The sequence below is a fragment of the Pimephales promelas genome, chromosome 25 (assembly GCF_988280905.1).
Source record: "Pimephales promelas chromosome 25, fPimPro1.hap1.1, whole genome shotgun sequence".
Taxonomy (NCBI): Eukaryota; Metazoa; Chordata; class Actinopteri; order Cypriniformes; family Leuciscidae; genus Pimephales; species Pimephales promelas.
Window position 1 is genome coordinate 5,452,311 of NC_142793.1, and position 27,970 is coordinate 5,480,280.

The window sequence follows — 27,970 nt, forward strand, 5'->3', positions numbered from 1 at the left end:
ACCATGTAATGAAAATGAATATATCACTCATTTAATTAGGATGTTTTATTTATATATGAAATCTACATACAGACATAATGCATAGCTTCTGGTTACAGGCTTTGAGTTATCATACACACAAACAAATTTGCTTTTTTTGTATTTGATTGTGTACTGCAAGCTGCCACAAGTGAACTTTGGTTTAAACATTTCCTCAAAATAAAGAAGAATCAATCTATTGACTCAAACCCTACATAAATAATGCAACGAGGCGTGTATCTATGGGTCTACAAAGTACATTCATTGTCATGTCAAATATTAGGCTGATGACAGGTCCAAACATATCTCTTACACAAGTGCAATGTATTAACCTGGCCAAGTGTTTTTAACACAGTTTCATAGCTAAGACAATGCACAATGCAATGGGTCTCAGTAAGAGGTCTTACATCATCACGTTAATGAAATTAATGAGGCAGCACATAAGATGTCCTAAACTATGAGGGATCACCAACACAATCAGTAATTACAGGCAAAAGTGTCATCTTTTACTTTAATAGACACTTTAAGAAACCAAGAATTCACTTGAATGTTCACAAATTCACTCCCTCTCATTTTCAAATCTTTATTGTATTAGTACATACATTAGACTATAAAAGTTGAAGGGCACTTAAACATCACAGAGATTGTATCTGTGGTCCTTTAAAAAAAAAAAAAAGGAACAAACCATCTTGCTTGTGGAGTGACTCTTGTGCTAAAATATTGCTTCGGTCAACCTTGTGCAATGGTTGTGAAGGAATGCGGTTTACAATCATCTAAAAGACATTAATACCTCTATACATTGTCATATTGTTCATAGTCTCTTCTTACAAAAACACACTGCCTCCATTCTGCATGTTGTCTAATGAAGGTTTCGAAGGAATGTTTTCAGTACTGCCCCAATATGGCGTCTGTGATTGATTTTACAAAGTCTAAAGGCTTACTACAGGAGATAATGAGCTCAAACTCAGTTTGCATTACATGCAATACATAAAAAGCTAACATGTTAATTAAGAATATATAATGATGCTATAATTGATATTACTGATCAGACGAAGCAAATTTGCCAAAACAAACCACATATCAGTGCTAATAACACTTTCTGACCAACGAATTCCCACGACCTTCTCAGTTTTGCATGGAAACCGGACGATTGAAAGTCGTTTTTATAAAGATTGTACTCACAAAAGGCTAAGTTGTTTAAGAGCTAATTATATCTGGAAAAATAAGAATTACTCTAGAAATTATTCCTCCATAAAGTTCATTAACTTTCTTCACATTTCCAAACATTGGAAATCAGAAAATCGGCTGATACGTGCAGACTTCTAGTGAGTTGGGAATCCCGTAATGAGGACTAATCACTTATCTAATGCGGATCGAGTGGCAGTACATTAATGTACAGTGGAAAAGGACAAAAATAATCAAGGCCTGGAGCTGGTTTGGTCATAAATGAGAACAAATAGTTGAGATATAACAGATATAAAACATTCCTATACTTTATATTGATTTCAAAATGTTTTTTGAACTCAATAAATCCTATTCAATACCTTGTAGAGGAGAATTTTTGCTTAGAGAGGTTATTTTTGGTCAGTAATGAGAGAATGTATTTAAAGCTTCATTTTCTCCATATATGAACCGCAGTCTGTTACTGCCATTTTCAAATTACATTCCTTAAGATTATAACACATAGATGTAACAGTCTTTGCCATGCAATACATATAAACATAAATACAAGAGAGTTACATGAAAAAACAACATAGATAATACAAGAATATTCATTTTGGTTATTTTGCAAAGCTTTATCGTGATCTTAAGCCTCGAAAAATATCTGTAAAAGCTTGTTGACTCTAGATGAAAAGGCACAATTGGTGTTCCTGATCAGAGGAAAATAAGATTGTATTCTGCTTTAGAAAGCCACACACACACACACGGCTAGAGGACAAGTGGAATTATGAAAACACTGCTTGAGTAAAATAGTAGCGGTCAATAAACCAATGAAATAAATGAACCTCGATCATCTTCTGTAGATTTTATGTGAGCAGTCCCAAGCGAGCCAGTTTGGCGGAGAGAAAGGAATGAAGCACGAAAACCACAGGCTTCGGCCCCGAGTGAAGCTCAAACACCTACAGAAGAGAAAAAAAGAAAAAGTCCTAACTTTAGTTTCCTTTCTACAAAACATTTGACATTAAGAGTTTATGCACAATGGTTCACTCAAAAACACGGTTTCCCATTTCCCATAAGGTTTCCCATTCATTTTTCAGTAAAATTGGCTCTGATCATCTTCAGAACATGCTGGCAAAAAAATATGATCAAAAGCTTTTTGATAAAACAAATTTACACACATTCATTTGACGAAAAGCATGTCAAAATGGATGCAAGACTATTGACCATTTTGCAAGATGTAAACAACACTGGTCCAGAAACACTTCCTGTTTCAGTTTGTAACCGTTTTCTTTATTTCACATTTAAAGAAAACATCTTAAAGATGTTTGTTTAACTTTTTGATTCAGTTTTATATGTTCTGTTGGTTGTATTTTATCCCAGATTATATGTAGTGTTAAAAAACTGAAACAGGAAGTGCTTCTGGACCAGTGTTGTTTACATCTTGCAAAATGGTCTATAGCTGTGTCCCAGTTCAGAGGCTGCGTTACTTAAATGATGCAGACTTCAAAGGTCATGAAGCTCGGAACAAGCGCTGTTCAATGGGACGGTCTGGCATACGGAGGATTGTTCTTGTTGCCTAGCAACAGCTGCCCTTGATGAGTGAATGTAACGTTTGTACTGGACTTTTTAGAAAGTTCTATTAAACCCTGAAAACAAAACAGAGGTTCACAAACTGTCTAAATATGTTCACCATGGTCCATCTCTGTAGAGAATAGGATCGTGACGCCAGCGAATCCCAGTAACGCAAGGCATTGTTGGATTTTAGGACACGGAGGTTGCGTGAGAAACGTCAAATCATAGTCAAATCTGCAGTATATTTTTTGTAGACATGTACTTTTGATCTATTTACTAGTTCTTTATTTATGTTTATGAGTACGGTTAAGCACCAATATGCCAAGGTAAACTCCGTATCCAAGCCATCTTGGAAAACAGACTCGACAACTCAAACCACGAACAACGTGGTGAGTGAACTGAACTGTATGAAGTTCAGCGAACTTCTGAACTGTATGAACGACGTTCGGGGATCGACTTATCGAGTCTGTTTTCCAAAGATGGCTCCTGTCTGTATACACGAAGTGAACAGTCTTTATAAAATATCTTCTTATTAAACGGGCTGTACACGTACAAAGTTCTCAATGCTTCGTTTTGCATGTATGGACCCTCATTATGTTTCTGAGTTAGTGTGGGGCTATTTTGAGCCTTGTTAGTGCAGGGAACTACACTAACCTTTTCCACTGGTGGCACTTGCGCTACTAACTTTTTCAGTTACTGGCGCAAAACATGATTTGGTCGCACAAATTATTTATAGTAAGCTGCACTCTGGATAGTAATGAATAATAATGAAACTGCATTAGGGGGGAACGGTACAGAAGTCACGGTTGGGTCGGGTTCATACCTTGGTTCAGACATTCAGACGGTTCGGTACGATTCGGTACAATGGAGTGAAAAGCAAAACAAAAATGCAGAAGGCATTTTTATAAATGTCTTAAGCCTCGTATTTTTTAAGTTGTTTAAGTTTTATTAATAAAGGCATAGAACCAGTTTATTTGTAGTGCACTGACAATAGTTTTATATAATTAGTTTATTAATTAAATTAATAAAAAGACAAAATGACCTTGATATATGTTTGGTAATTGTACTTAAATGAATGTAAAATTAATTTGCAATATTTCAGATCAATATATTTGTTTTCCTTAATTTTAACTAACCCTAACTTTATTCTCATCTGAATTATAAATACATGATTTCCGTATAAAATAATTACCATTAAAACACATTTGATTTTCTTTTTTAATCAATGTAGAATCATACGCAGGACTGTTGGAAAGCTGTGATGACAATAAAATGATAGCTTATGAATATATCTCTGGTTGTTTCTGTTCCACAACATTTTGTATGTCATGTTTGGGGTCTGGGATGAAGAGAGGGATATTTTCAGTAATTATTTAATAAAACATTTAATTTATCTTCAGTGTGTAGTATTAGCCAATCAGGTGTCTTGACGCGAATCACGCGATTATGAAAAAACTAACGTTAGTCTAAAAAACTGCTAGTGATCATATAACGTTAGTCGATGTCAATATCAGCGCTAGCAATATAATTAGTTAGCTCATGGCAGAGTTTATCAGCCGAACACCAGACCGCAAATCTACCTTTGATGTAAGGAAGAGACACGGTGTATTACATCTCTGCGTCTTTTTCCTGCCGCCATGCAGGCTCAGATGGTAGCCTATATGATTATGATTAGCATGCCTATTATAAAGACACAAACCTTTTACTATCATGTCATTTGAATAATATGCGCGCGATAGAGAGAGAGGGCAAGACAGCGCTTGTGTTGTGTGAAGACGTGATAGTGCGCGCGCGGCCAGGGCGCTCTCTCTCTCTCTCTCTCAGCTCGTTTGCGCCCTGTCAAACGCAATAACGCATCAGTCATTCTACTCTACAACACTCACCGCGATCAAAAAAGGCTTTGGCGGGACAAAAAGCGGACGATACGACATGTTTTAGAAGATTAAATACAACCCAAAAGAAACTTAAAAAAAACAGACCCGTCAAAATAGTCAGTGATACATTTGCGACCCATTAAAAATTAGGGTCGCAATGGGATTTCAAAAGGTCGCATATGCGACCATTTTGGTCGCAGTGTAGTTCCCTGTAGTGGTATAAACCAGCGATTTCTTTTTACTTAGTCAATGCCCCCATTACTAGCATTATAAGCTAAACAGTTTTTAGAGATAAAACTCTTTACATTCAATTATCATGAAAACAAATCTCAGAGAAAGATTGACTAGGCACCAATGTTTTATTAGACCAAAGGTTCATTTTGCGCCGGCGTTGTCCTTTAATATTTATCCATTTCTGGTCATAATTTAGAGACAATGAACCGTTGTGCCGTACTGCTTATATTTATCACGCAGTTAAAATGCCCACACGTACCGAACCATCATGTTTGTGTACCGTTACACCCCTGAATATAATTATATATATATATATATATATATATATATATATATCAATAGATCAGAAGTCAGAGTATAGGGCCCTATAAAATCCGTTTAATTTTTTCCCAAAATCCGTTTTATTTTTTCCCAAATTCCGTTTTTTCCGTTTTAATTTTTTGGGAATTCAGTTTTTTTTTTACCCTTAACTGTTATTTTAGTTGTAAAAAGAGCTTTTAATGTTGCTTTTAATGTTAATGTTTAAAATGTACACAAATAAAATAGGCATTTACTCTTAAAATGACAAATACTGCATGATGCAACATAACACTGCACTCTAAGAACTTCAAGTAACAACAAAATATATGGTTATCAGCTTTAAACTGTCCTGTAAAAATAAATGATATTAGTTTATATAAGTTATAATAAAAGTCACACTCTAGCTGCGTCGTAATGTGCCTACTATCCATCCTAAATAGTTTGTGACATTACCGTCAATACTATTTCGGGCATAGTATGCACATTGGGACGCAGCTTCTGTCTCTCTCGCGCGTAGTCGAGCGCTCTCTTGGACACACTCGGTCTCTCTCACTCGCACTGTTGAGCATGATGTCTCGTCTCTCTCGCGCGCTCTCGACTCGGGCACACACTCGGTCCGGCACCTCATAGACAGACGTGCATGGAGGGGACTTTGAGTGTGTGTGCGACGAGTTTCTTAACTTTTCCGCCGACGAAAGCAGAGCCGTGGAGAGCCGCTTCGCCATGCTTTCAGTGGAAACGCAGCTATTGTTTTGATGCAGCATGGGCTGAAATGACGGGAGGGGTTGTGTCGCCCAGATTTGCTTCCCCGTCTCTCTGCATTTTCCCCAGACATACGTTCTTCTCCCACACAAAAACCGAATTTCATTCCAAATATGTAAAATTCCTGCGAAATTCCGCGTTGACACTAGAGTCCGCGTTAATTGGCCAATTCCGTGATCGCGGAAATTATAGGGCCCTAAGAGTAGACCATAAGACTTTCATTCTTAATGCCATTAGGGACTTCAGAGTTGTACGTCCATCTCACATCACAGGTAAATATCATATTTCATGCCATACCATTTCGCCCTCTGGAGCACCAAAGTCCAGGTAAAGATTCCTGACTCCATCATCCGCTGACATTTTGAGCCGCTCATAGGGGAAGTGAAAAACCACAGATTGACCAGATTCCCGTGTCACGGTGAAACCTCTGTCATAATGCAGGATCAGGCAAACGTTCTGTCCGTTCAACACACAGCCTGAGGAGTGCAGACAAACATACAAAGATATGAACCATGAGAGGGTGAATTAATGTGACTATATTTTATTGCCTGGCTGGAACTCAGGAAGGAAAACACTTAATATTTCCAACATTTCCTCCAGCCAGCTATTGTTCCACACCACAGGAAAATAAAGTAAGATGTCTCAATCCACTCAGTTATCCCTGTGCTAATATAAGCCCCATAGTAACTCACACAAGTGTTAAAGAACATCCCATGCGTATGAATTTGGACTTTTCAAAGAAAACGAGAATTCTCAATAAAATGTACATAAATATTAATGGATATTAATCTTACACTTTATTCTGGTTCTTGTAAGATTACATTTTAATAGCACATTTTAATGAATGAATTAATTACATGCATTTTATCTGTCCTTTAATTCAGTCACTCAATAATTGTTAAATTACAGAAAGTCTTGCGATTAAAAACTGCATCATTTCAGTGCAATTGGTATGAGTACAGAAAACATTTATTAACCATCATAGCAACAATAAATAAATAAAAACAAAAAAACAATAAAAACAAAACTAAATAAATAAACATAAACCTATTAACATTTCAAACGAGGCTGTTGTTGATTGGATGTTAAGATGTGGTTGTTGCACTCAAAACTTGAGGCAAATGAACACAAGCTTGCAGGGGCGGACTAAATGATTGGAAAAGTCCTGCTCATGTCACCAGAGACAAGTCTGTTATGTCATTTCACTAGAAGATCGAGTTTTTTCATTATTATGAGGTCAAACTAAAAAAGGAAACTTACATTAACCATTCACAATAAGATCTATAACATGAATTTAGAAAATTGATAAGGTGAATTTTCATTTCATGCCAAAATGATGAAATGACTTACATAATGACAAAAACAATACAAATGTGTCTAATAATAATACAGGGACGGCCATGTTTGCTAGGATTGGATTGATAGGATTGGTCTGTAAAGTTTTTAAGGTGGGTCTTAGTGTAGGGTAGATTCCTTTCTTATTTGTATATTCACACACACACACTAGGCCTGTTGGAACAAATTACGAAATTCGAATATTTAAAAAAAAAATGAATATTAGTCGAATGCTGAAGTTACTGTTTGAATATTGCTTTTTCATGTATATTTTTTAAATTTTCTTTTATATGCAATCTTGCCTTTTCGCCACCTTGGCTTACAAGCATGTGGAAATGAAATGTCTTTGTTTTGTCTGAAGAACAATAAAGTTACACAAGTGTGCACGTTACCCATGGTGTATCATCATAACAACTGTAAAAAATGGTAGCCTAAATGTTTAATGATGTAAAAAGCACTCCCCAAAGCGCCTGCGAAAAACGCAAATATCTCAACGGATTTGGTGCGCATCGAGCTTGTTGGAACTGTCTAGTCGAACTGAAAAGAACGATATAAGGCCACGTTTACACAAAGCCGTTTACACAAAACGTGTTCATTTAGAGAAACAAATATTTTCCCCTTCTCCGTTTTCAAAAATAACATCGTGCACACACGATATTATTATTATTTTTCACATAAATACACCGTCGAGCGCCATCATATCTATGCCAAACCTATGAGCGGCAGTGTAGGGAGAAAGAAAAAGCCATGCAAGCCAATCAGAATCCTCAGTATCGAATAGAGAACCTAAAACGCTAACTAATACAACAACACAACCGGCATTTTCAGAAATCTCCACCTTGGCTGGAGGTTTTAGAAATAATCGTTATAAATATAAAAACGGGGTTTTCGTGTAAATAAGAGGCCAAACCGCAGGGCAATATCTGCGTTTTCCCTTCGTGTAAACGGTAGGGTTGGGAATCGTGAGAAATTTTCCGGTTCCGGTTCCGATTCCGGTTCCGCCAAACGATTCCGGTTCCGGTTCCCATTCAATTAAAAATATTAGTAAGAGAAAAATCCTTTTTGTGTTTATTTCTTATAGTACATGACAAATTAGTTTAACAGACTGGTAATGTAAACAAACTCAAAATATTATTAAGCAATCGTTGCAAAAAAAAAAAATTATATATAAAGGAAATTAAAAAATTCTGCATTCTCTATAATAATTTAGACCTCTCCTTTATTGTATCTCCAACAGTGAAGAATACCCTCTCAGAAGAAATAGAATATGCTTTAACACACATATGTGTGTAGAACAGATTATTTTTTTAAACGGTTTGAATGATTGATTCATAAAGACTTTACTTATTTCATTACTGGATAAATCGGCGCTCTAGCAGTTAATAAACAGAACTGCATGCGTCTTGGGGAAGAACATTGTTGCCGGAGCTACTTCTCTCTGTTTATGTCCATGACGAGTCACGCAGGCATTGGGCTACTCCGCAGCAGCTGCGATCCGCCGGCCAGTCTAAAGAAGTCCGAGTATTAACGCTTATTACAGGCTTTACGTAGTGATTCAAGATAAGACAAAAACACGGTTTGAAAAAAAAACATTATGATGCACTCGCTCATTGTATATATTTTGTACATTCTGAACACAAAAAATATACGGACTGCATCTGTTTTGACCACTACCGTCAATGTTTACTCAAACTATAATCTCACTAATTCTGTAACGGAAATCATTTGAATATGTGAAACAAATAAATATTGAGACTGTGTGATTGTAAAGCAGTTTCATATCGACAACTGCTCTCTCTCTCTCTCAGCGCAAACAGATTTGAATGTAGGCTAGAGAGTGACTCGGTGGTCGGCGCGCGCAGCGTGCGTGTGTCTGTGTGTGACAAATGCAGCGCGTGTGAGAGCAAATCGCAACTTCAGTGGTGAAGTTTTTGTCATTTAGGAATAAGACGGCGTCTTCTACTCCCAGCACTTCGCCCACATGATGATATCGCATCGGCATCAGAACCGTTTTCGGAACCGAAACTTTTTTTGCACGGTTCCGGTATTTTTTCAAAAACACAACCGGTTCTGGAAAAGAACCGGTTCTCGGTTCCCAACCCTAGTAAACGGGGCCTAAGTTCCAGAATTTTTGGTGGTGTTTTCGCAGAGGTATCAGCCGAAAACCATCGGAAGCACTTCAACCATATTCAGCATGAATAAAATGTGTATTAGATGTCCCTCTAGAGGACCAAACGTGTAACAACAACCACATGCTATAGTGCCATTGGCGATCCATAAGCATGTGTAATGTGGTAAATATTAATAATAGGATACATTTCAGCATTTAATATTTGAATATTAAATAAAATACACACCTATGGAAACCTCTTTGATGAGTTCAGCAGCCGAATGTCCGCCCTGCACCAGTGCACGTGTCCATGTGGACAGATCCCAGTGCGTCTCCACACGAAACACATGAGACTCGATCCCACGACCTGTGCCTGTACGTGTAGCAAACACTAAATCTGCACCCAGAGCCGGAGAACTGCGAACGCTGCCCGAGTGAACAAGCCTGTGGACAGAGCCAAATACAAAACAGCCAAGGCAGAACAGTGTGAGTTTATTCAGAGGCTAAACTTATTTATATTTTAATAAAATAAAAAAAAGATGCTAAGCAGCCTGTTTTAATGCAGGGGTCACAGATAGGGTGGAAATACTAAATTGCGAATGCTTAAAGGGTTAGTTCACCCCAAAATGAAAATTAAGTCATTAATTACTCACCCCCATGCTGTACCAACCCCGTAAGACCTTCGTTCATCTTCGGAACACAAATAAAGATATTTTTGATTGAATCTGAGAGCTGGATCAGTCCTACATAGACTTCCTAAGGGACTGGCTCTTGACGGCCCATAAAGTCATTAAAGAAAAGGTTTAAATATTCCATGTGCCTACAGCGGCTCAATTATAAGTTTATCAAGCGACGAGAATACTTTTTGTGCGAAAAAAAACATAAAAAACGACTTATTTGACTATTCCATTACTTCCTTATGGGCGCATGCGCGAGAACTGAGACAAGGACGTTCTTCTCCTTCGACTACTTTTTGTTACCGGCTGCTCCGCTTAGGAGTTTTACCGCCACCTACCGTATAAAATGATGATCCATATATAAGGCGCTGCGGATTATAAGGAACACTGTCGTTTTTTTTAGAAGATTAAAGGCTTTTAAGTGCACCTTATAGTGCGGAAAATACGCAAATTGAAAAGCGTATGTACAGCGCGCATCTTCCTCTGCTTGTAAACAGAAAGTTTTGCGCTTCCAGCTATATCAGCACATCATCTTATACGGCAGGTGGCGGTAAAACTCCTAAGCGGTGAGCAGCCGGTAACAAAAAGTAGTCGAAGGAGAAGAACGTCCTCGTCTCAGTTCTCGCGCATGCGCCCATAAGGAAGTAATGGAATAGTGGAATAAAGTCGTTATTTATGTTTTTTTCGCACAAAAAGTAGTCTCGTCGCTTGATAAACTTATAATTGAGCCGCTGTAGGCACATGGAATATTTAAACCTTTTCTTTAATGACTTTATGGGCCGTCAAGAGCCAGTCCCTTAGGCATCCTATGTAGGACTGATCCAGCTCTCAGATTCAATCAAAAATATCTTTATTTGTGTTCCGAAGATGAACGAAGGTCTTACGGGGTTGGTACAGCATGGGGGTGAGTAATTAATGACTTAATTTTCATTTTTGGGTGAACTAACCCTTTAAAACTTTGCTAAAGTTAGAGCTGTACCGTGTGGCGAGTAGTGGGTGTGTTAAGAGTGGAGAGGTCCAGCTGTCATACGTCCACGGCACTGACTGGAACAGTAAGATGTCTTTCTCTGTGAGCGCCATGATGACACGTCTGTGCTGATGCCGTCTGCCATCCAGCTCAAGCTAAACACAAACACAACAATCAGCCACTGAATTCATAATCCATACAGTTTCCAAATGCAAAGGAAAAAACCTCTCTCAACTAATGCTGTAAACTAGGCAACTGTCTTGCTTGGAACATAACTACATGCAAATGTATTATCGCACAGCTCTTTATAAAAAAGAATGTCGATATATAAGTACTTCACCTGCACGCACATACCAGTGTTTCCCATTCCTTAGATAGACTGTGGTTTCAAAAGTATTTTTAAACTTCTCATAATAACATAAAAGGTCTCTAATGTTGTGTTTTGCGTTACTGCTTTGGCAACGCATGTCAAACAACCTAAAATGAAAGCATGATTTGGCTAGGTGCCGTTGTCAGATTGCAAAAGGCTGTGATTTAATTCAATAAACATATAATCTGATGCGATGCGTGCTCAGCTCGTGATCAGTTGGACTCAGAATATTAATTTAACCCGGTTTCAAGTTTCATGCTTAGCGTTTCCCAGTGATATATATTCATTAGAGACTGTCTCTAAAGTTACATACCACATTGACATACATGTTTGTAACCTCAATAGCATTTGAGAAGAATGACTTTTAGTCATAAAACTAACTGTAAAGTGCTCATGTAGGTGTCAGGCATGATGCACACCTTCAAGATTCATGATATTTGATCAAATAAACAACTCTAGTACATAAATAACTCTGCTTTTCCTGCAGTTCCCGGATGTGAAATGTTGATTTTTTTCTGTTGAATTTAAACCACTGAAATTGTAGAAGCTAAATAGTAAAGTGAAATAAAATTGACCGAAAATTGCCTGTCAAATATTATAGGTTCTATTTCTAAACAGAATTTATATTTTGGAAGTGAAATCTGAAAGGTGAGTATGGTTTATTGAATTTTTAATAGTGAAAATGTGTGCGCAATGTTTTGAATATTCACAGCTTAAACCATGTTGAATTTCAGCCCATAAAAAGCAAGCCCTAAAAATACAATGCATTAAAATGCAAGCACTTTATTATTTAAAGTGCACACACACTGAGAGGCGAATATGAAAGGTGTGAGCGGTGGTGTGTCGGTCTTCACAGGGTTACAGTAAAATAATGACGCAGTTACAAGGTGTGTATAATTTAAACTACTTAGTCAAGACTAACCGAAGCTGCTGTTCAGTTTGCATAAAGCTCCTTCTAGTCACTTTTGAACTCGTCCCTCTCTTGGTGAAAGGTTGCCAGTTATCACAAAAAAGAGCAAAACAAACCCCTTAAAACAGTACAAGAAGAACTGACCCAGGGAACAGATTTAAACAATACAACTAAAATTACTAATATCCAACAAAACTAAAAGCAACTATATGTCATTTATTAAGAATAGAATAGTTTAATATAAAATATTTAGATATTATAAACTGATTGATGAAGTAAAACAAGAACATGAGATTTAAAAATATAGCAACACTTTATTTAAATTTGAATTGCACCTACGAGTTGTATTTAATATCAATCAGTTGAGGGCAGTTCATCTAAAAGTTGAGTGTTTTCTGTTTACTATATTTATCAATATAGTTTACCAAATAAATAATTTACAAAGTAAAAGTTATTTTCCAGAATAACTACATATATAAATGACAATACCGTGAAACAGAATTGTGATCATAGCACCTAGCCCTACCGAAGAAGATGTTGAACCCACAAAGAGATGGACAATGGAGCAAGCTTTTGATTAGGGCTGGGTATCGATTCACATTTCAATTTCGATTCGATTTCGATTCACAAGCTCTCAGTTCGATTCGATTTCGATTCTCGATTCAATTTTCGATTTCGATTCTCGATTCCTGATTTGATTCTCGATTCGACTATAATGAAGATGTAATACAAATCCTATATTTATAAAAAAAGAACAGTGGACATAAGTTTACTAGTGGTTAATTAATACAAAGAAATTAAGAGCCATAAACCTGTATATAAAACTCTTTTTATTTTAGGTACACTAAATGCATACAAAGAATAAACAGGATTTTGATGCAATGTGCAAAAAAAGTCAGAACAGTCGCACAGCTTGATCAAACAGTATCATGTTATTTTATGTTTAAGATAGATATAGATAAATAAATATATAAATATTTAGACTTTTTTTTACATTGATCTTACCTAAATGGTAATGTAATTTTTTTGTTTATTTTTGTTTTTTGTTTTAAGAGTTTATGTATGGAAGCTTGATTTCAATCTTTGAATTAAATTTAAAAAAGTAGCACAAATAAATACAATAGAATAAAGACACAAATTAAGAGACATTTTGGGGTAGTTTTTTGGGTATGTCAGAAATACTACAGAAACTGAATAAAGTAATCCAATGTAAATTAACACTGGATAGTCTTTTTAGTCCAGACTGAATTAAATACAAAGGCTATTAATTCTGATTGCTTACAATTAATACTATATTCTGTTGTTATGACAACAGAATTAATGACTGACACAAATGGCTGCGTTCACTTTAAGAACTAGTGTGCGAATCCATTACTGTTTCATTAACTTTCTGTCACACACGTTTAATGCTAATTTAAGACATTACCGACTGTCTTTACGAGGTTACTCACCAAGACCAGAGTTTTGACATAATGTCGTGTGTTTTAACTGTTAAAGTGATATAATCCAGGGATAAAACTTTTGTTTCTGGCAAGCTGTTTGTGAGGCAGATTTAGGCTGTAACGTTACTGTGCACGCAGTGAAAGACATCTCTGAGAGTGCGCGAGCACGGGATGGTTTAACATTGCTTGTAAAACACAAAAAGACGTGAAAATGATAAACGTTACGATCATAGGTTACGATGCAATGCTGGCCCGATTGTTAAGTGAATATTCCATCATGTCAGGACTCCTGAACGCGTGTGTGTATCGACAGCTGCAGCGCTTGCCTAGTGCAGAGAGACGAGAAGATGCAGCACCGCGTCCGCGAGCCCTTTAAATGGAAAAAATCGATTCGTGGCCGTTGAGAATCGATTTTGAATCTAACACATTTTAAAAAACAATTAATCGAAAAATCGATTTTTTTGCCCAGCCCTACTTTTGATGATGGGTTCGATCTACTCAATCTATGTTTTGATCATCGTTCTGAACCAGAGACATTCAGTGTATATGTGTGTGTTTGAGATACCTGCTCTGCCAGCCAGCCGATGTGCTTGACCGTGCAGTGTGTGTTGGCACTAGGGTTGCTCAAGAAGGAGTTGATGTGGGCCAGCATCTGTGGCAATAGGGCAGCAATGTTTGTGTGGATGGCCGTGAACCAGGAGTGAGCAGTGGCGCCGTCTTTACATCGCAACACCACAGTGTGCTGGCCGTCTGGAGAGTGAAGCTCCAACAACCTGTACGAAACACAGCATCATTTCCACTCACCTAAAGGATTATTAGGAACACCATACTAATACTGTGTTTGACCCCCTTTCGCCTTCAGAACTGCCTTAATTCTATGTTGCACTGATTCAACAAGGTGCTGAAAGCATTCTTTAGAAATGTTGGTCCATATTGATAGGATAGCATCTTGCAGTTGATGGAGATTTGTGGGATGCACATCCAGGGCACAAAGCTCCTGTTCCACCACATCCCAAAGATGCTCTATTGGGTTGAGATCTGGTGACTGTGGGGGCCATTTTAGTACAGTGAACTCATTGTCATGTTCAAGAAACCAATTTGAAATGACTCAAACTTTGTGACATGGTGCATTATCCTGCTGGAAGTAGCCATCAGAGGATGGGGACATGGTGGCCATAAAGGGATGGACATGGCAGAAACAATGCTCAGGTAGGCTGTGGCATTTAAACAATGCCCAATTGGCACTAAGGGGCCTAAAGTGTGCCAAGAAAACATCCCCCACATTACACCACCACCACCAGCCTGCACAGTGGTAACAAGGCATGATGGATCCATGTTCTCATTCTGTTTACACCAAATTCTGACTCTACCATCTGAATGTCTCAACAGAAATCGAGACTCATCAGACCAGGCAACATTTTTACAGTGTTCAACTGTCCAATTTTGATGAGCTCTTGCAAATTGTAGCCTCGTTTTCATATTTGTAGTTAGCGGTGGGAAGGTTCACGAAACGGTTTTAGGGTCACGGTTTTCGGTTCTGTACAGTTCTTGTTATTTTTTTCTTTTAATCTTTAACACTCCAGAAATGTACTTCAGAATGTGATATATAGCTTAATTATCCACACTTCAGGATACAGTATAAAAAAAATGATATTCATGCAATCATGCACAAACTGAATTTGACTCTTTGACTTTAAAGAGTAACTAAACACTCAACCAACTTTTTTTAGTTAATGAGCTGTAAGAATGGATCTTTATTAATACCAGTCATTGATTCGAGTAACTTTTTGACATTTGTTTATAAAGTGTTTTATTTCTACAATATATGTTGTAAAAACGTCTTAGTGCTGCCCTCTTCAGGTTGAACGGTGGCTACTGCAGTTGAATTTTCCTATTGGATGTTCCGCACTTTGTGACGTACGCTGGTTTCAGCTCACCACGCGAGCTACGCCCTTGGCAGCATAAAAACCATCTTGTGTCGTCAAAACCACTGTAGGGAGTCAGGAATTGGTATTGTAAGTATTGAAAACGATAAGGATAGAGTGTTTTAGCATCTATTTCGACCCTCTATCTCCGCTGGGGTCAGCCCACTTTTTCAGCATTTTCAAATATTAGCAGTGGGTGGAGTCAAGCTCTGACCAGGGGTTTAGTTACCCTTTAAGCACATTTTGGGACTATCTCAGAGGAAAGCTAGGTGAGATTTTGACACTGCAAGAGAGAAGACATCGACATGCTTTTCGTTTATTTGTCAAAAAAAGGAGAATGTGTATCACTACGTCTACAAGAACTTGTGCATTTTTATCACACAAATCTTATTTACACAAAGAAATTAACTTTTATGTCTTTTATGAATAAGTCAATATACATGAAACCTCATTGCCTATAATTAGCTATAGCAATAGCAAAGGCCATAAACATAAAGTGAAACATAAGTTCAACCTCAACACAAAAGACAGTATCAACAATGCTTCTATTCCCAGAGAGTGAGGGTACGTTTTTTTCACTTGAAATTAAAGTGCAGGATTTGGAAACATTTGACTGAAGCTCTTATCTAAACATAAAGTGCCACTGTAGCGTTATTAAAATATCATAACATGAAATCCAAAATGTTCCCACACACTGGACTTATACCATAGACTTATACGCTGCCAGCGCATCCTCCAACTCCCTCATCTCTCCCACTTGCCATTTCTCCGCGTGCCGTGACCTGCAGCGCTCCATACTCCACTTTTACTGGCTTGTTTACTAACTTGAACCGGCGCTGCACAGAGCGATCGGTAATGACATCAAATACAGCGAAAGTGATTGAAAAGCATACGGAGCTGTCACTCTCGCACTAGTTTGATGTTATTCACCGGTCGCTCTGTGCAGCGCCGGTTCAAGTCGAACAAGCTTATGTCGCGCGAAAAGAAAACACATGTCACACACGCTCCAAACCGAGACAAGCGAACCGAACGGGTCGGGTGTTTTTTCATGTACCATGCCACCCCTATTTGTAGTGGAGATGAGTGATACCCGGTGGGGTCTTCTGCTGTTGAAGCCCATCCGCCTCAAGGTTGTGCGTGTTGTGGCCTCGGTTGTAACAAGTGGTTATTTCAGTCAAAGTTGCTCTTCTATCAGCTTGAATCAGTCGGCCTATTCTCCTCTGACCTCTAGCATCAACAAGGCATTTTCGCCCACAGGACTGCCGCATACTGGATGTTTTTCACTTTTCACACCATTCTTTGTAAACCCTAGAAATGGTTGTGTGTGAAAAGCCCAGTAACTGAGCAGATTGTGAAAAACTCAGAACGGCCCGTCTGGCACCAACAACCATGCCACGTTCAATTTCTTAAATCACCTTTCTTTCCCATTCTGACATTCAGTCTTGACCAGGACCACACCCCATTGAAGCAACCATCATGACATGTGATTGGTTTAATTAGTTAAGTATCATGTTTTTGAATGTACAAAATAATACCTGAGCTTCAATGTATTTATATCACCATTTTTCTTTGTATTAAGCAAATACTGTCATCATTGTAATATCATGAATATTTAGTTGAACTAATAATTCACAGCAAGCTAGAGTTCATTTCGGTGTGAAACATAACCTGGATATGTTTTTATGAGATTCAATTTAAAATGTAGCTGCTACGGTAGAATGACAGTCAACCCCAGGAACAAAATGCTGCTTTTGGTTACTTTTGTAATCTTACACACAGACACACACACACACAAACACACCTGTTTTCCAGGTCAGGCATGGTGAGGTTTCGACTGATGAAGCTCATTTTAAGCGGGATGACCTTTCTGTCACGAGTTACACTGCTCTTGGGCGACTCGTCGCTGCCGCTGAGGTTTGGAGACTGAAGATGTCCATCCCAAGGCAGATCTGCATTCATAGAGGACTTCTTAAAGAGCGGAGACACCTCCCTGATGTACTTCACTGCACACAAAACATACAGCCTTAACTGACAACTCAACATCAGGAACATCTAAAAGAAAAACACTGCATTCATTTCGTCACATACTGTATAGGTTGCAATGTACAGCCCTGGGCTAATAACACACGTACACTAATCCATTTCATACATACTGCATTATATAAACATATTGTAGCTACTGCTTAAAGTCTATTGACGCTAGTGCTGTAGCGGCGCGTCGATGATTCGACGTCAAAATTGCGTCGACGTCATATTTTTGCGTCGACGCTTCTTTATTTATTTATTTTTTGCATGTTCCCGGCGGTACAGCTTGCCACACTCACGTGGGAGACCGAAACATTGCAGAATAGAGGACGAAGACAACTAGAAGTGAATGTGCTATCCATTAAATGAATCACACACAGTAAACAAACCCTTAAGAAAAAAAATTGCAATTTAGATGCGCAAACTGGGTGCCGGTGTGGTTAGACGTACAAGCTTGGGCAGATTCGGCTTGAAGTTGCTCCCGGACGCGGCGCCGGGCGCGCTGTTACAAAAAAAAGGCATACACACAGCCAGCCACAGTCTTCCTGGTCTTGCGAGTATAAACAAGGCTTTACTCCGTGTCAGCACACGCTCTGATCAGTAACGGGTGCAGAAACCTCTCCCGATTCATCTCCAGCAGTAGCAACCTCCGATCGCACCACTAACTCCGCCTCCGTTTCCCTCCTCAGCTGATATTAATATTTAAACATTCTCTATGATAAAAAAATGTTTGTAAAAAATATTTTAATAACACGGTTTTGGCGGTTGTAGAGTTATAATGATGGTGTTCAAATACATAACATTAGACTAACGTTAGCCAGCTTATAGTATCTTGATTCAGTATGCTAGTATTTATTTGAGATATTGTTTTGTTTTTATTAATTGAGCAGCAGAAAAAAATATTCTTTGCATTAGTCGTCCAATTAGTCGACTAATCGATAAAATAATCGCCCAACTAATCGTTTAGTTAATAATCGTTTACCCCAGCCCTAATTGACGCTTTATTAGATTGCTAAGGACACATGCATGAATAAGGAAAAACAACAACACTAATAAAACCAATAAGCTAAGAAATAAAATGATAGAGGGATGTTTGGAGAAGAAAATCCTCTAAACCAACAGAGAGCAGTTTGGTGGAACAATGTCAAATCTTATTGTTAAACTTCATATCTAGTTTTTGTCAAGCATGTTCCTGAAAATTACAAAAAATGTTTCAGAAGGATGTGGATATTTATATTGAGGATGTTTGATAAACATCTGTGTATTTCATGCATTTTTTTATTTTAAACATAAAAAAAGACATTAACGGAAATTAAGATACTATACGGATTAATAATAGGAATAAATATATATTCAGTGTTGAGTAGGGGTGTAAGGGGCTACATGTATTCGGTGTATACATTCAGATGACGAACACTGAGGTCACTGAAGTCAGCAGTGATACACGCTAGCTAATAACGCTTTTTCTTCGTGGAAGTTTTGCATTTGGTGAGCTAATAAAATATTAAAGGGGGGGTTAACTGCGATTTCACTTTTTTCATTTTAAATAGTGTGTAATGTTGCTGTTGGTGCATGAACAGTATCTGCAAAGTTGAAGCGCTGAAAGTTCAGTGCAAGCAGAGATATCACCTTTTAAAAATCAGGAAGTATATTGCCTACAAAAACGACTCGATTGGGACTACAGCTGGGTTATGGTACGTCACTAACCTACACATTTGCATCAACCCCTTCCTCAAAATATGCAGAAAAGGACATGCGCATATTTCAGCAGCTCTAGCTCGTCGAGTGTGTTGTTCACCCAGCTGTCAGGTCTTATGTCTTCGAGCTTCCTACGGACGCTGTACTTCGTTAACAATGGATACAATTTATGTTTGATTATGTTCCTGAAAACGACGATCGTAATCTAGCTCTCTGTGCTGCGCATTTTACGGAAAACAGCTTCCAGAATCTTCAACACCGGATTCAACAAGAAACTGTTACTAAAACATGAAGCAGTTCCGACTTTAAAACCAGAGGAAGCAGTTGTTGGGCCACAACCTGTAAGTAGGCTAAGACTTAATCATTTTAAATGTATTTGCATGTATAATTCCAGAAGTAGCCGTTGTGTTTTATTTTTTTCAAATGCCAGCACTGGCTTTATTGCCACTAGGCTATTAGTTATGCTATTTTGTGTCTACGACAAACGCGTACAAAGATGAATTTTGTATAAGTACTAATGTTGTGAATGTATTTTTCATGTATATATGTTTTATGATGTTATTTTCGATTTGATCAAGAACGTAAACTAATTCCAACGCTATAACAGTATAACATTAGTAGCCAGTCAGTTGCTATTGTTTCCAGTCAGATGCTATTGTGTTAAACAAACGTGTATAAAGTTAAAAAAAATTAGCAAATTATCATTCAGAAACGTTTATTAAGAGCCGTGTGTGGTGAGTTTCTGTTTGACTCTCTTCATCGCGGATTTCTCGGCCTGATTCTGCCTCAAACCGCATATTTACATCTGGACCGGAGCTCATGACGTGCACGTTTAGCCCGTAAAGGTAATGGGCGTTAACCTTCCGGATAATGTGAGCGACAGTTTAGCCAATCACAACACACTGGGCCAAGCTAACCAATCTGAGCCCATGGCGTGTTTCTGAGGGAGCGGTTTCATAGAATCAGGAAGTGAACCGCTCGTTCGAGAAAAGAGGAGAGCGCGGCTGACAATAAAAGTGAGGTTTATGAAAAAATAAGACTTTTTAAAAACGAAAAACCACGAATACATGTTACATTGCACCCCATAAACACAATCATGCAAAGAAAAAAAAGCAGTCAACCCCCCTTTAAAATTCAGTCAAATCAATATTTTGTGTACAGTTACTTAATTATGCCATCCAGTATCATGGACCTGCTTTCTCGTTTCATACATACACAGCTGGTGCCATTTTGACCCCATATACACTTGGTATTAAAATGCGATCTGTATCCAGATAAGTTATCCGGATAATAAAAAAAACGCATGTTAATGCAAGGTGTAAACGCGTTGTGATCGGATCGTGATCGGATCTGCCTGACCACATCTGGAGGTAGTCTGGCTCGCATTGTGTCCGGATCTTTACTAGGTGTAAACGCAATCTGGTTGTTGAAACCACATATGTATATTTTACTCCTCCCAAAAATGCAAAAAAAAAAAATAAACGAGTGAGAGCGTGTTATATAGGCTATATGTCATGTTATAGTCATATATGACGGCGCTACTGTGCCACGCATCACCTCAGATGAGCAGCTGAGCGTCTATTCATCAAGCCAACGTGCAAACATCGCAAATAAAAGTGAAAGTAAGTCACAGACGCTTCATCTTCAAGTAAAGAAACGAAATTATCTTACAGGCGCTGTTGCCACTCTCTTATTGATGTCTTTGATTTGGAAATTAGCTGATGATCAATAAAATGCAGCTCATATCTGTTGCTTTTGGTGGCGTGCAATCCAATAAATCTGCATTTAACGCGGGAGTTGAAGATCGGATTTATATCCGTTTTGCAAAAACACATTTATGTGGCCAGGTGTAAATGGAATCGGTACTTATTATCCGGATAACTTATCTGGATACAGATCGCATTTTAATACCAGGTGTAAATGGGGTCTATGTGACTATTGTTTAGTACACTGTTAGATTGTAGGATAAAAAACAGGTACAATTTTAACAGGTTTAATCTGAATCAATATCTCTTATCTCCATACTTATTTATGTGGTGAAATGCAGTGTAATAAGTGTTATGACTGTATACTGTATCACTTAAATGTTCGTCTAGATTTAACTTGAACTCTGCTTGGCGTCAGGGTCCTCATCACCCTATCTGGCTGGATGTGCATTATCCCTTACTAAAAGTAGAAGTATAAAAGTAAAGGAAGCTATAAGAAATATTAAGACAAGCAAACAGTCAAACGTACCACTACCTCAGGTAGGACTAAACGCCGCTAGGTGGAACAAGCTGTAATGTGCACTACTGTCTGTGCAAAATAAGTGAGCATTGAGGATTTGTTGCTTTTTCCCTGTTGTACCAAACTCATATTGAACTGTGACTCCAAAGTATGTACCGAACCGTGACTTCTGTGTGCGGTTACACCCCTAGTGTTGGGGTCTGCAACTATTAAATTTAATGTGTTATTGCATTACTCCCTAAAAACTGCTTTACTTAGCTTCTTTTTGTGGAATGTACAGTAGTACGACTGTGTGTTTGTGTGTTTGCATACATGCATTGGAAAGCTTAACATTTACTAGGAAAATCCAAAACCCACATTAAAATCAATGACCGACATAAAATACTTGAATTCTTATATATTTAAATATTTGGAAAGCTAAAGCATTTAGCTAAGTTGGAACATAAAGGACTGTATGAAGAAAAAACACAGACACACACACACACACGACACAAACATAGTTTCTTAATGATGCTGGCGCAGAAAAACACTTGAGACATTTGAGGAATTCAGTTTGGATTGATGAACGTGTGCAAGTATTTGCAGAACAAGAATATAAGGGTGGCTGTGCTTTCTCAAACATCAACAGTCTGGTTGGATTAAAACATCTCCAATAAAAATGTTTAAAAAATCTAGCCGCAACAATAACTTGCTAGATTTTTAAACTTATTGGCTCAACAATAAGTTTATTAAGCGATAAGAATACTTTTTGTGCGAAAAAACAAACAAAAATAACGACTTGTTTGTTTTTTTGCACAAAAAGTATTCTCGTCGCTTGATAAACTTATACTTTAGCCACTGTAGTCACATGGAATATTTAAACATTTTCTTCATTGACTTTCTGGGCTGTCAAGTTTCATTCCTTAGGCAGCCAATGTAGCAGTGATCCACCGCTCAAATTTAATCAAAAATATCTTCATTTGTGTTCCGAAGACGAAAAAAGCTCTTACGGGGTTGGTACAGCATGGGGGTGAGTAATTAATGATTGATTTTCATTTTTGGGTGAACTAACCCTTTAAAAATCTCACAGCATCTCAATGTTGTAAATGCATATCTTTTTCAGCTTTTTCAGCTTTTCGGTGGAATATTCCAGTACTGGTACAGCAGCATCACTGGATCATTTCTAAGCCATTTTAAGATCTCATTAGATCCACCAGGACCATAAAATATAATTCTGATTTTAATTAGGCCAGTGCCACAGAGGATAATGTATGTGTGACTGTGAGCAGAGCCCATCTCATGCGGACCTGTTCCACACTTACATTTATTCATTTTTAGCTCACGCTTTTATCCAAAGCGACTTACAATTGCTATATATGTCAGAGGTCGCACGCCTCTGGAGCAACGTCTTGCTCAGGGACACATTGGTGTCTCACAGTGGATTTGAACCCGAGTCTCTCCCACCAAAGGCATGTGTCTTTTGATCCACTGCGCCCCACATTCTTCACAGTCAGTCTCCAGATCTCAATGTTGCACTGGTGGTGGTCTATTTGATTTGGAATGAGTTAAGAATATGCATATTTACAAAATTCTTTTAAGAGACTAATGAAAAACTAATATGTGCTGTACCGTACTGTATATACAACCAAACAAATCAAAATGAAATCAAGAGCTTGTGATTTGAAATCAAATCGATTTGTTATATCGGTGTCAATAGCCATGTTTCCATCAAAAAACAACAACAATAAAAAGCATGAAGTAGGTTGAACTTGATTTTGTCCATTGAGAATCGATTGGATTGTAGAAAATGGGTGTGTTAAATCTAAGTTAATTAAAACTAAGTTAAAACTAAATTAATGTATTTTTTTTATTAAAGATAACAAGGACACATTTATACAAAATAAATTAAGTGTGCACGGAGAAATAATTTAGAATAAATAGGCCTAACTGCAGCATTCCACAGAAAAATAGGAATTGTAAAAAACTAAATGAAATTTTGATTTTGTGGAGACATTAAAAATTATGAAAATGTTTAAACAGTCTTTACAATGTCTTTACAAAAAAAAAAAAAGATTAACGTTAGCTTGATAGCCAAGTACAAAGTACAACTGTCAATATCCCTCTCTATCCCATTCCCACACATTCACACAGGATGTTTGGGCAAATAATAACATTAATCTGTGTCATAATCATCTGCTATTGGAGCAAGATAGATTTTAGACATAATCATGTAACGTTACTTCTATAAGTTTCATAACTTCTGCGAGTGATTTTCAAATGTTAATGTAACAACTCAGACCTCGTATCAACCTAAATTATCTTTCTTTTAATAAGTCAAGTCAAGTCACATTTATTTATATAGCGCTTTTCACAATACAGATTGTATCAAAGCAGCTTCACACTGACTGATAACATGAAAGTAGCACAACACAGATCAACAACATTGCTAAACACTAAATAACCCCAACTGAGCAAGCTCAAAGCAAGCCAAAAGCAATTATATAGTCAAAATAACTACTGCTTGCTAGTTGAAAACCGTTTGAACTCAAAATAATGCCTAAACTAATGACTAACTGTGTGTCATTATCAGACGCTTCGTGCGGGCCTGCTGAAGCCCCGCGGCTCGAGTGATCGTCTTACCCTCCAGCGTCACCTCCTTCCCGGCCTTCTTCAACGCCTGCACCGCCGCGTCGTGCGTGGCGTCGCGGAGGTCGCTGCCGTTGACGGACAGGATCGCGTCGCCGACGCGCAGGGCTCGACTCTGATCCGCCGCTAAACCGGGGAAGATCTTGGATATGAGGATGGGCATGCGGTTCTCCCGACCCCCTTTAATACTGATCCCCAGTCCGCCGGACTCCTGCTTGACTATCCGAACCCTCCGAACCCCCTCCGGCCCCGCCGGGTCACAGTAACCGCTCGACTCCGAGTCTGAACCGGTCCCGTTGAACCGACCCGGGCTGTCGTATTGCCCGCGGCTCTGAAAAACATCTCGGTTCTGTTCGTTGCCATTGGAAACGCCGTTTCTTAAATGCGAGTTGTGCTCCGAATATCCCGCGGGCCCGCCCGGTTCGCCCTCCGCCGTCAGTGTGAGAGTGTCCCGAGTGAGTTCCGCGGAGACCCGGACCCAGCGGTCACTCAGGAGCAGGTCCAGTTGACCCTTTTTCTCCGCGCGGGTCCACACGGCCATGATCAAACTTTAACTCATCATAAAGTTTAAACTCTATCGACACACCCACTCACACGCACATTTCCCCAGAGGAAGCGAGCGGATCCGATTTATGTCTGATAATAAGTTAAAACATCGCTTTATCTCTGCAGCGCTTTGAATTTGTGATCACTGCACGATGAAATTATAAAATTATAAACATCCTTAGATCGGACGGCGGAGATAACTATAAGATTTGGATCAATTAATTATTCATGAGAGGGGCTGGGAATTGCAACTATGTGTCCTCCTTCCCCACTAATGCCAGTGACATCAATCCGCTGGAGTTTGTGATAAGCAGAGATTCACCAGGGGAAAGAGAACACTAGATTGATTTTGGTTAAATATTGTAATGGCCGTATTAATGGACTTTATTGCTTTATTTACTATTGGCCTTTTTCTTTTGGTAATGGATAAAAAAAAAACTTTTTTTTTAATCGCCGCCTCTCTCATTGAAAATTAATTTATTCAAATTTAATATTTTTTTGATAAAACGCCACCGATAGTTATGAGGTAAAATAGACTAGTGCTCAATTAATGAAAAATACATCATTAATATTAATAATGCACCACATAAATAATTTAATCTGCCAAGCAATAAAATTCATTAGCCTAATACATATTTTGCTGTTGCCAAGACACTTATAATTTATTAGGCATGAGTAGATTGATACTGACTGACTAGTCAAGTCAGGTCACCTTTATTTATATAGCACTCTTTATAATACAGATTTTTCAAAACAGCTTTACAGAGATAACAGGAAAATAATGCAACCAATTCTGTTGCAAAAAATAGCATCATAGTCCAGTTTAAGTAAGTTCAGTGATGGTTCATTTTTGTTGTAAAAAGTTATTAATTTAGTTAAATTATCTCTGGAGAAAACCATGACTATATTAGCTATAGACTATCACAGTGACTTTAATGGTGCCAGAACCCAATGTATAAACAAATAACATATTTTGGATGTACATTTTTTCATTTTTTTTTTTTTGCATATCAATGAAATGATTGTACTATATTTTAGTTCGATAATGATTTTTATTGAATATTTTGTAATTTTAAGGGACTTCATGGTACTAAATTATATTTATGCAGTAGTTATAATCCATTATTCACTTTTTAAGCATGGACTTGAAAACTTAAACTGTCATAAATCTTGAATGCTTTGGTGTTTATTAAGTTCGATCTCTTTTTAAAGAAGATACTTGGCAGATTATTGCTGAAGTGAAAAAAAGGTTTGAAATGTGAACTTGAAAAAAGTTTTTTTTTTTTTTTTTAAATGTACATTTATTGGGATGAAAACTGCACATTGCATATGAAATATATATTTTCCAGAACACATTTTACTTTAAAACTGTGAGCTTTCAAGTAAGATTTTGTTTGGCCAAGCATGGTCCCATTCATAAAATCTATTTTTATCTGTGACTGAAGGAAACTAAGCATTGTTGTGTTAAAGTTAAATGTTTGGTAAATCTACTGGTCAACATAACACATACGTGTCAGCTCTAAATAATATTGACTGTTCTCATTTGCTTTAAAGTGTTATTCATACTCTAAATGGCGGCAGCTTTCATGTACAGATTGTTCATTTATTTACATAAATGGTAAATCCTTTTCATCACTGTGTGCAAAGAAGGCCACCAATTAATAAATCTTGAATAAATGCAATAAATCGGAAAAAAGCACATTGGAGAGAGCAGCAGATTTGTGGCATTGATTTTATTGCAGACTTGCAGACCTTACAAAATAAGAGTGTGTTAGACATGAGCTCGAGCTGCGGATCGAAAGGCCACTTTATTCCTCTGAGAATAAGACACTATTATCTGCCTCATTCTGACCTTCACTTTCACAAACCAGTCCCAAGGTAATTACATAACACTCGGGTGCTAAATAGATCCAGTCCCATAGCATAAAAATACATTTGCTATTAGAAATATGCATTTACTGATGTCCTGCATGAGGATGTCTGCTAAGCATGGACAGTCCTGGATCAGTTATAATCATTTTCAAGCTAAAAATCAAGCAAAGGGATTGTCTTTTTTACCATAAAACTCTCAGAAAAAGGTACAAAAGCTGTCACTGGGGCGCTACCCTTTCAAAAGGTACACCGTTGTTCTTGAAGAGTGCATCTTAGTACCTCAAAGGTACCAAAAGTGTACATATATATTATAAAGGGTACCAGCCCAGTGAAAGGAAATTGCACCATTTGTTTCTAAATGGGGTGAAGCATTGCCTCGCTCAATCTACACAGACAGTATTGTGGGCAGATGTACACAGTGCAGGAGGGGTGATCAGGCAGAAATGATTCACATCGTCTAACACGCAGAATATTTCTGAGGGAGTCTGTGAAGAGGCTTCGATTCAGACATCTGTTGATACACTCACACATGGCTGTGATGTGGTTGTGTATACGTCGAGGTTGTCCGTTTATTTCGTTTTGGTGTGTTGTTGATGAAGTCCAAGCTTCTGCGACTGGAGGAAATGACATCAGCCACAAACTTGGTACAGTCTGAGCACACATCTCTCAGGTTGCAGCCGGCAGCGTACAGGTGTGGAAACTCCTCCTCGACTGAGTGTCTGGAGAGAGAACACAGAGACCTGTGGACACACACACACACACACACACACATGAAATAATGACACATATTCTGTATAATGACAGATCTCCAGTCACAAAGCAAAAAAATATGACAATGGATTCTGTTTAATACAATTCAAGCTCAATCACAATTCACATTGCAGTGCTTTATAAAAGTAGATTGTTTAAAAACAGCATCACAGAAAATAAAAGTCGGCCATGGTAACACTTTATTTGGTAACACTTTAGAATACGGTTCCTTCGTTAATTAATAACTACACAAGAACCAATGAGTAACACAATATTAACAATCTAGTAACTATCTTAACTAACAAGAAACTCTGATTAACGAACTAGTAAGTAATAGCGCACAGATGAAAGTGGTAGTTCACTGTTAACTAATCAATACTATTTTTTTAATACTTCCCAGATACTGAAAAAGTTAATTAACAATCTAACTACTGTTAAACTAAAAGAAACTCTTATTAAAGAATTAGTAAGTAATAGCTCACAGATGAAAGTGTTACTAGATACTTCTGTGGGAATTACTAATTATTTGGATTCGTATTATAAAGTGAAGATCATTGGAAAGTATCTGGTA

General features: G+C 37.8%; 2 protein-coding genes across 2 annotated transcripts in view; both read right to left on the reverse strand.

The window, feature by feature from the left end:
- Window positions 1-43: 43 nt before the first annotated feature.
- sntb2 (syntrophin, beta 2) lies at window positions 44-24,989 on the reverse strand. Its single transcript, XM_039656667.2, has 7 exons — window positions 24,226-24,989; window positions 17,459-17,660; window positions 14,298-14,505; window positions 11,023-11,165; window positions 9,614-9,810; window positions 6,219-6,397; window positions 44-2,138 (listed from the first exon to the last, which is right to left on the reverse strand). The coding sequence occupies exons 1-7, from the start codon at window positions 24,770-24,772 to the stop codon at window positions 2,046-2,048; spliced, it is 1,569 nt and encodes a 522-aa protein (XP_039512601.2). The 5' UTR covers window positions 24,773-24,989; the 3' UTR covers window positions 44-2,045.
- A 1,506-nt stretch (window positions 24,990-26,495) lies between these two features.
- Window positions 26,496-27,970, reverse strand: part of spire2 (spire-type actin nucleation factor 2) — a 96,868-nt gene continuing 95,393 nt past the window's right edge. Inside the window, exon 15 of the mRNA XM_039656759.2 lies at window positions 26,496-27,389. Within this exon, the coding sequence (XP_039512693.2) occupies window positions 27,173-27,389 (217 nt within the window). The 3' untranslated portion in view covers window positions 26,496-27,172. The remainder of the gene's footprint in view (window positions 27,390-27,970) is intronic.

Bases quoted from the DNA above. Each gene is read 5' to 3' on its own strand.
- sntb2 (XM_039656667.2), bottom strand. From the start codon at position 24,772: ATGGCCGTGTGGACCCGCGCGGAGAAAAAGGGTCAACTGGACCTGCTC. The intron at 9,811-11,022 runs GTACAGCTCTAA...CTCTGTCCACAG, and splicing joins CACCCACTACTCGCCACACG to GCTTGTTCACTCGGGCAGCG. The intron at 2,139-6,218 runs GTATGGCATGAA...TCTCTTCTGTAG, and splicing joins GTGCTCCAGAGGGCGAAATG to GTGTTTGAGCTTCACTCGGG.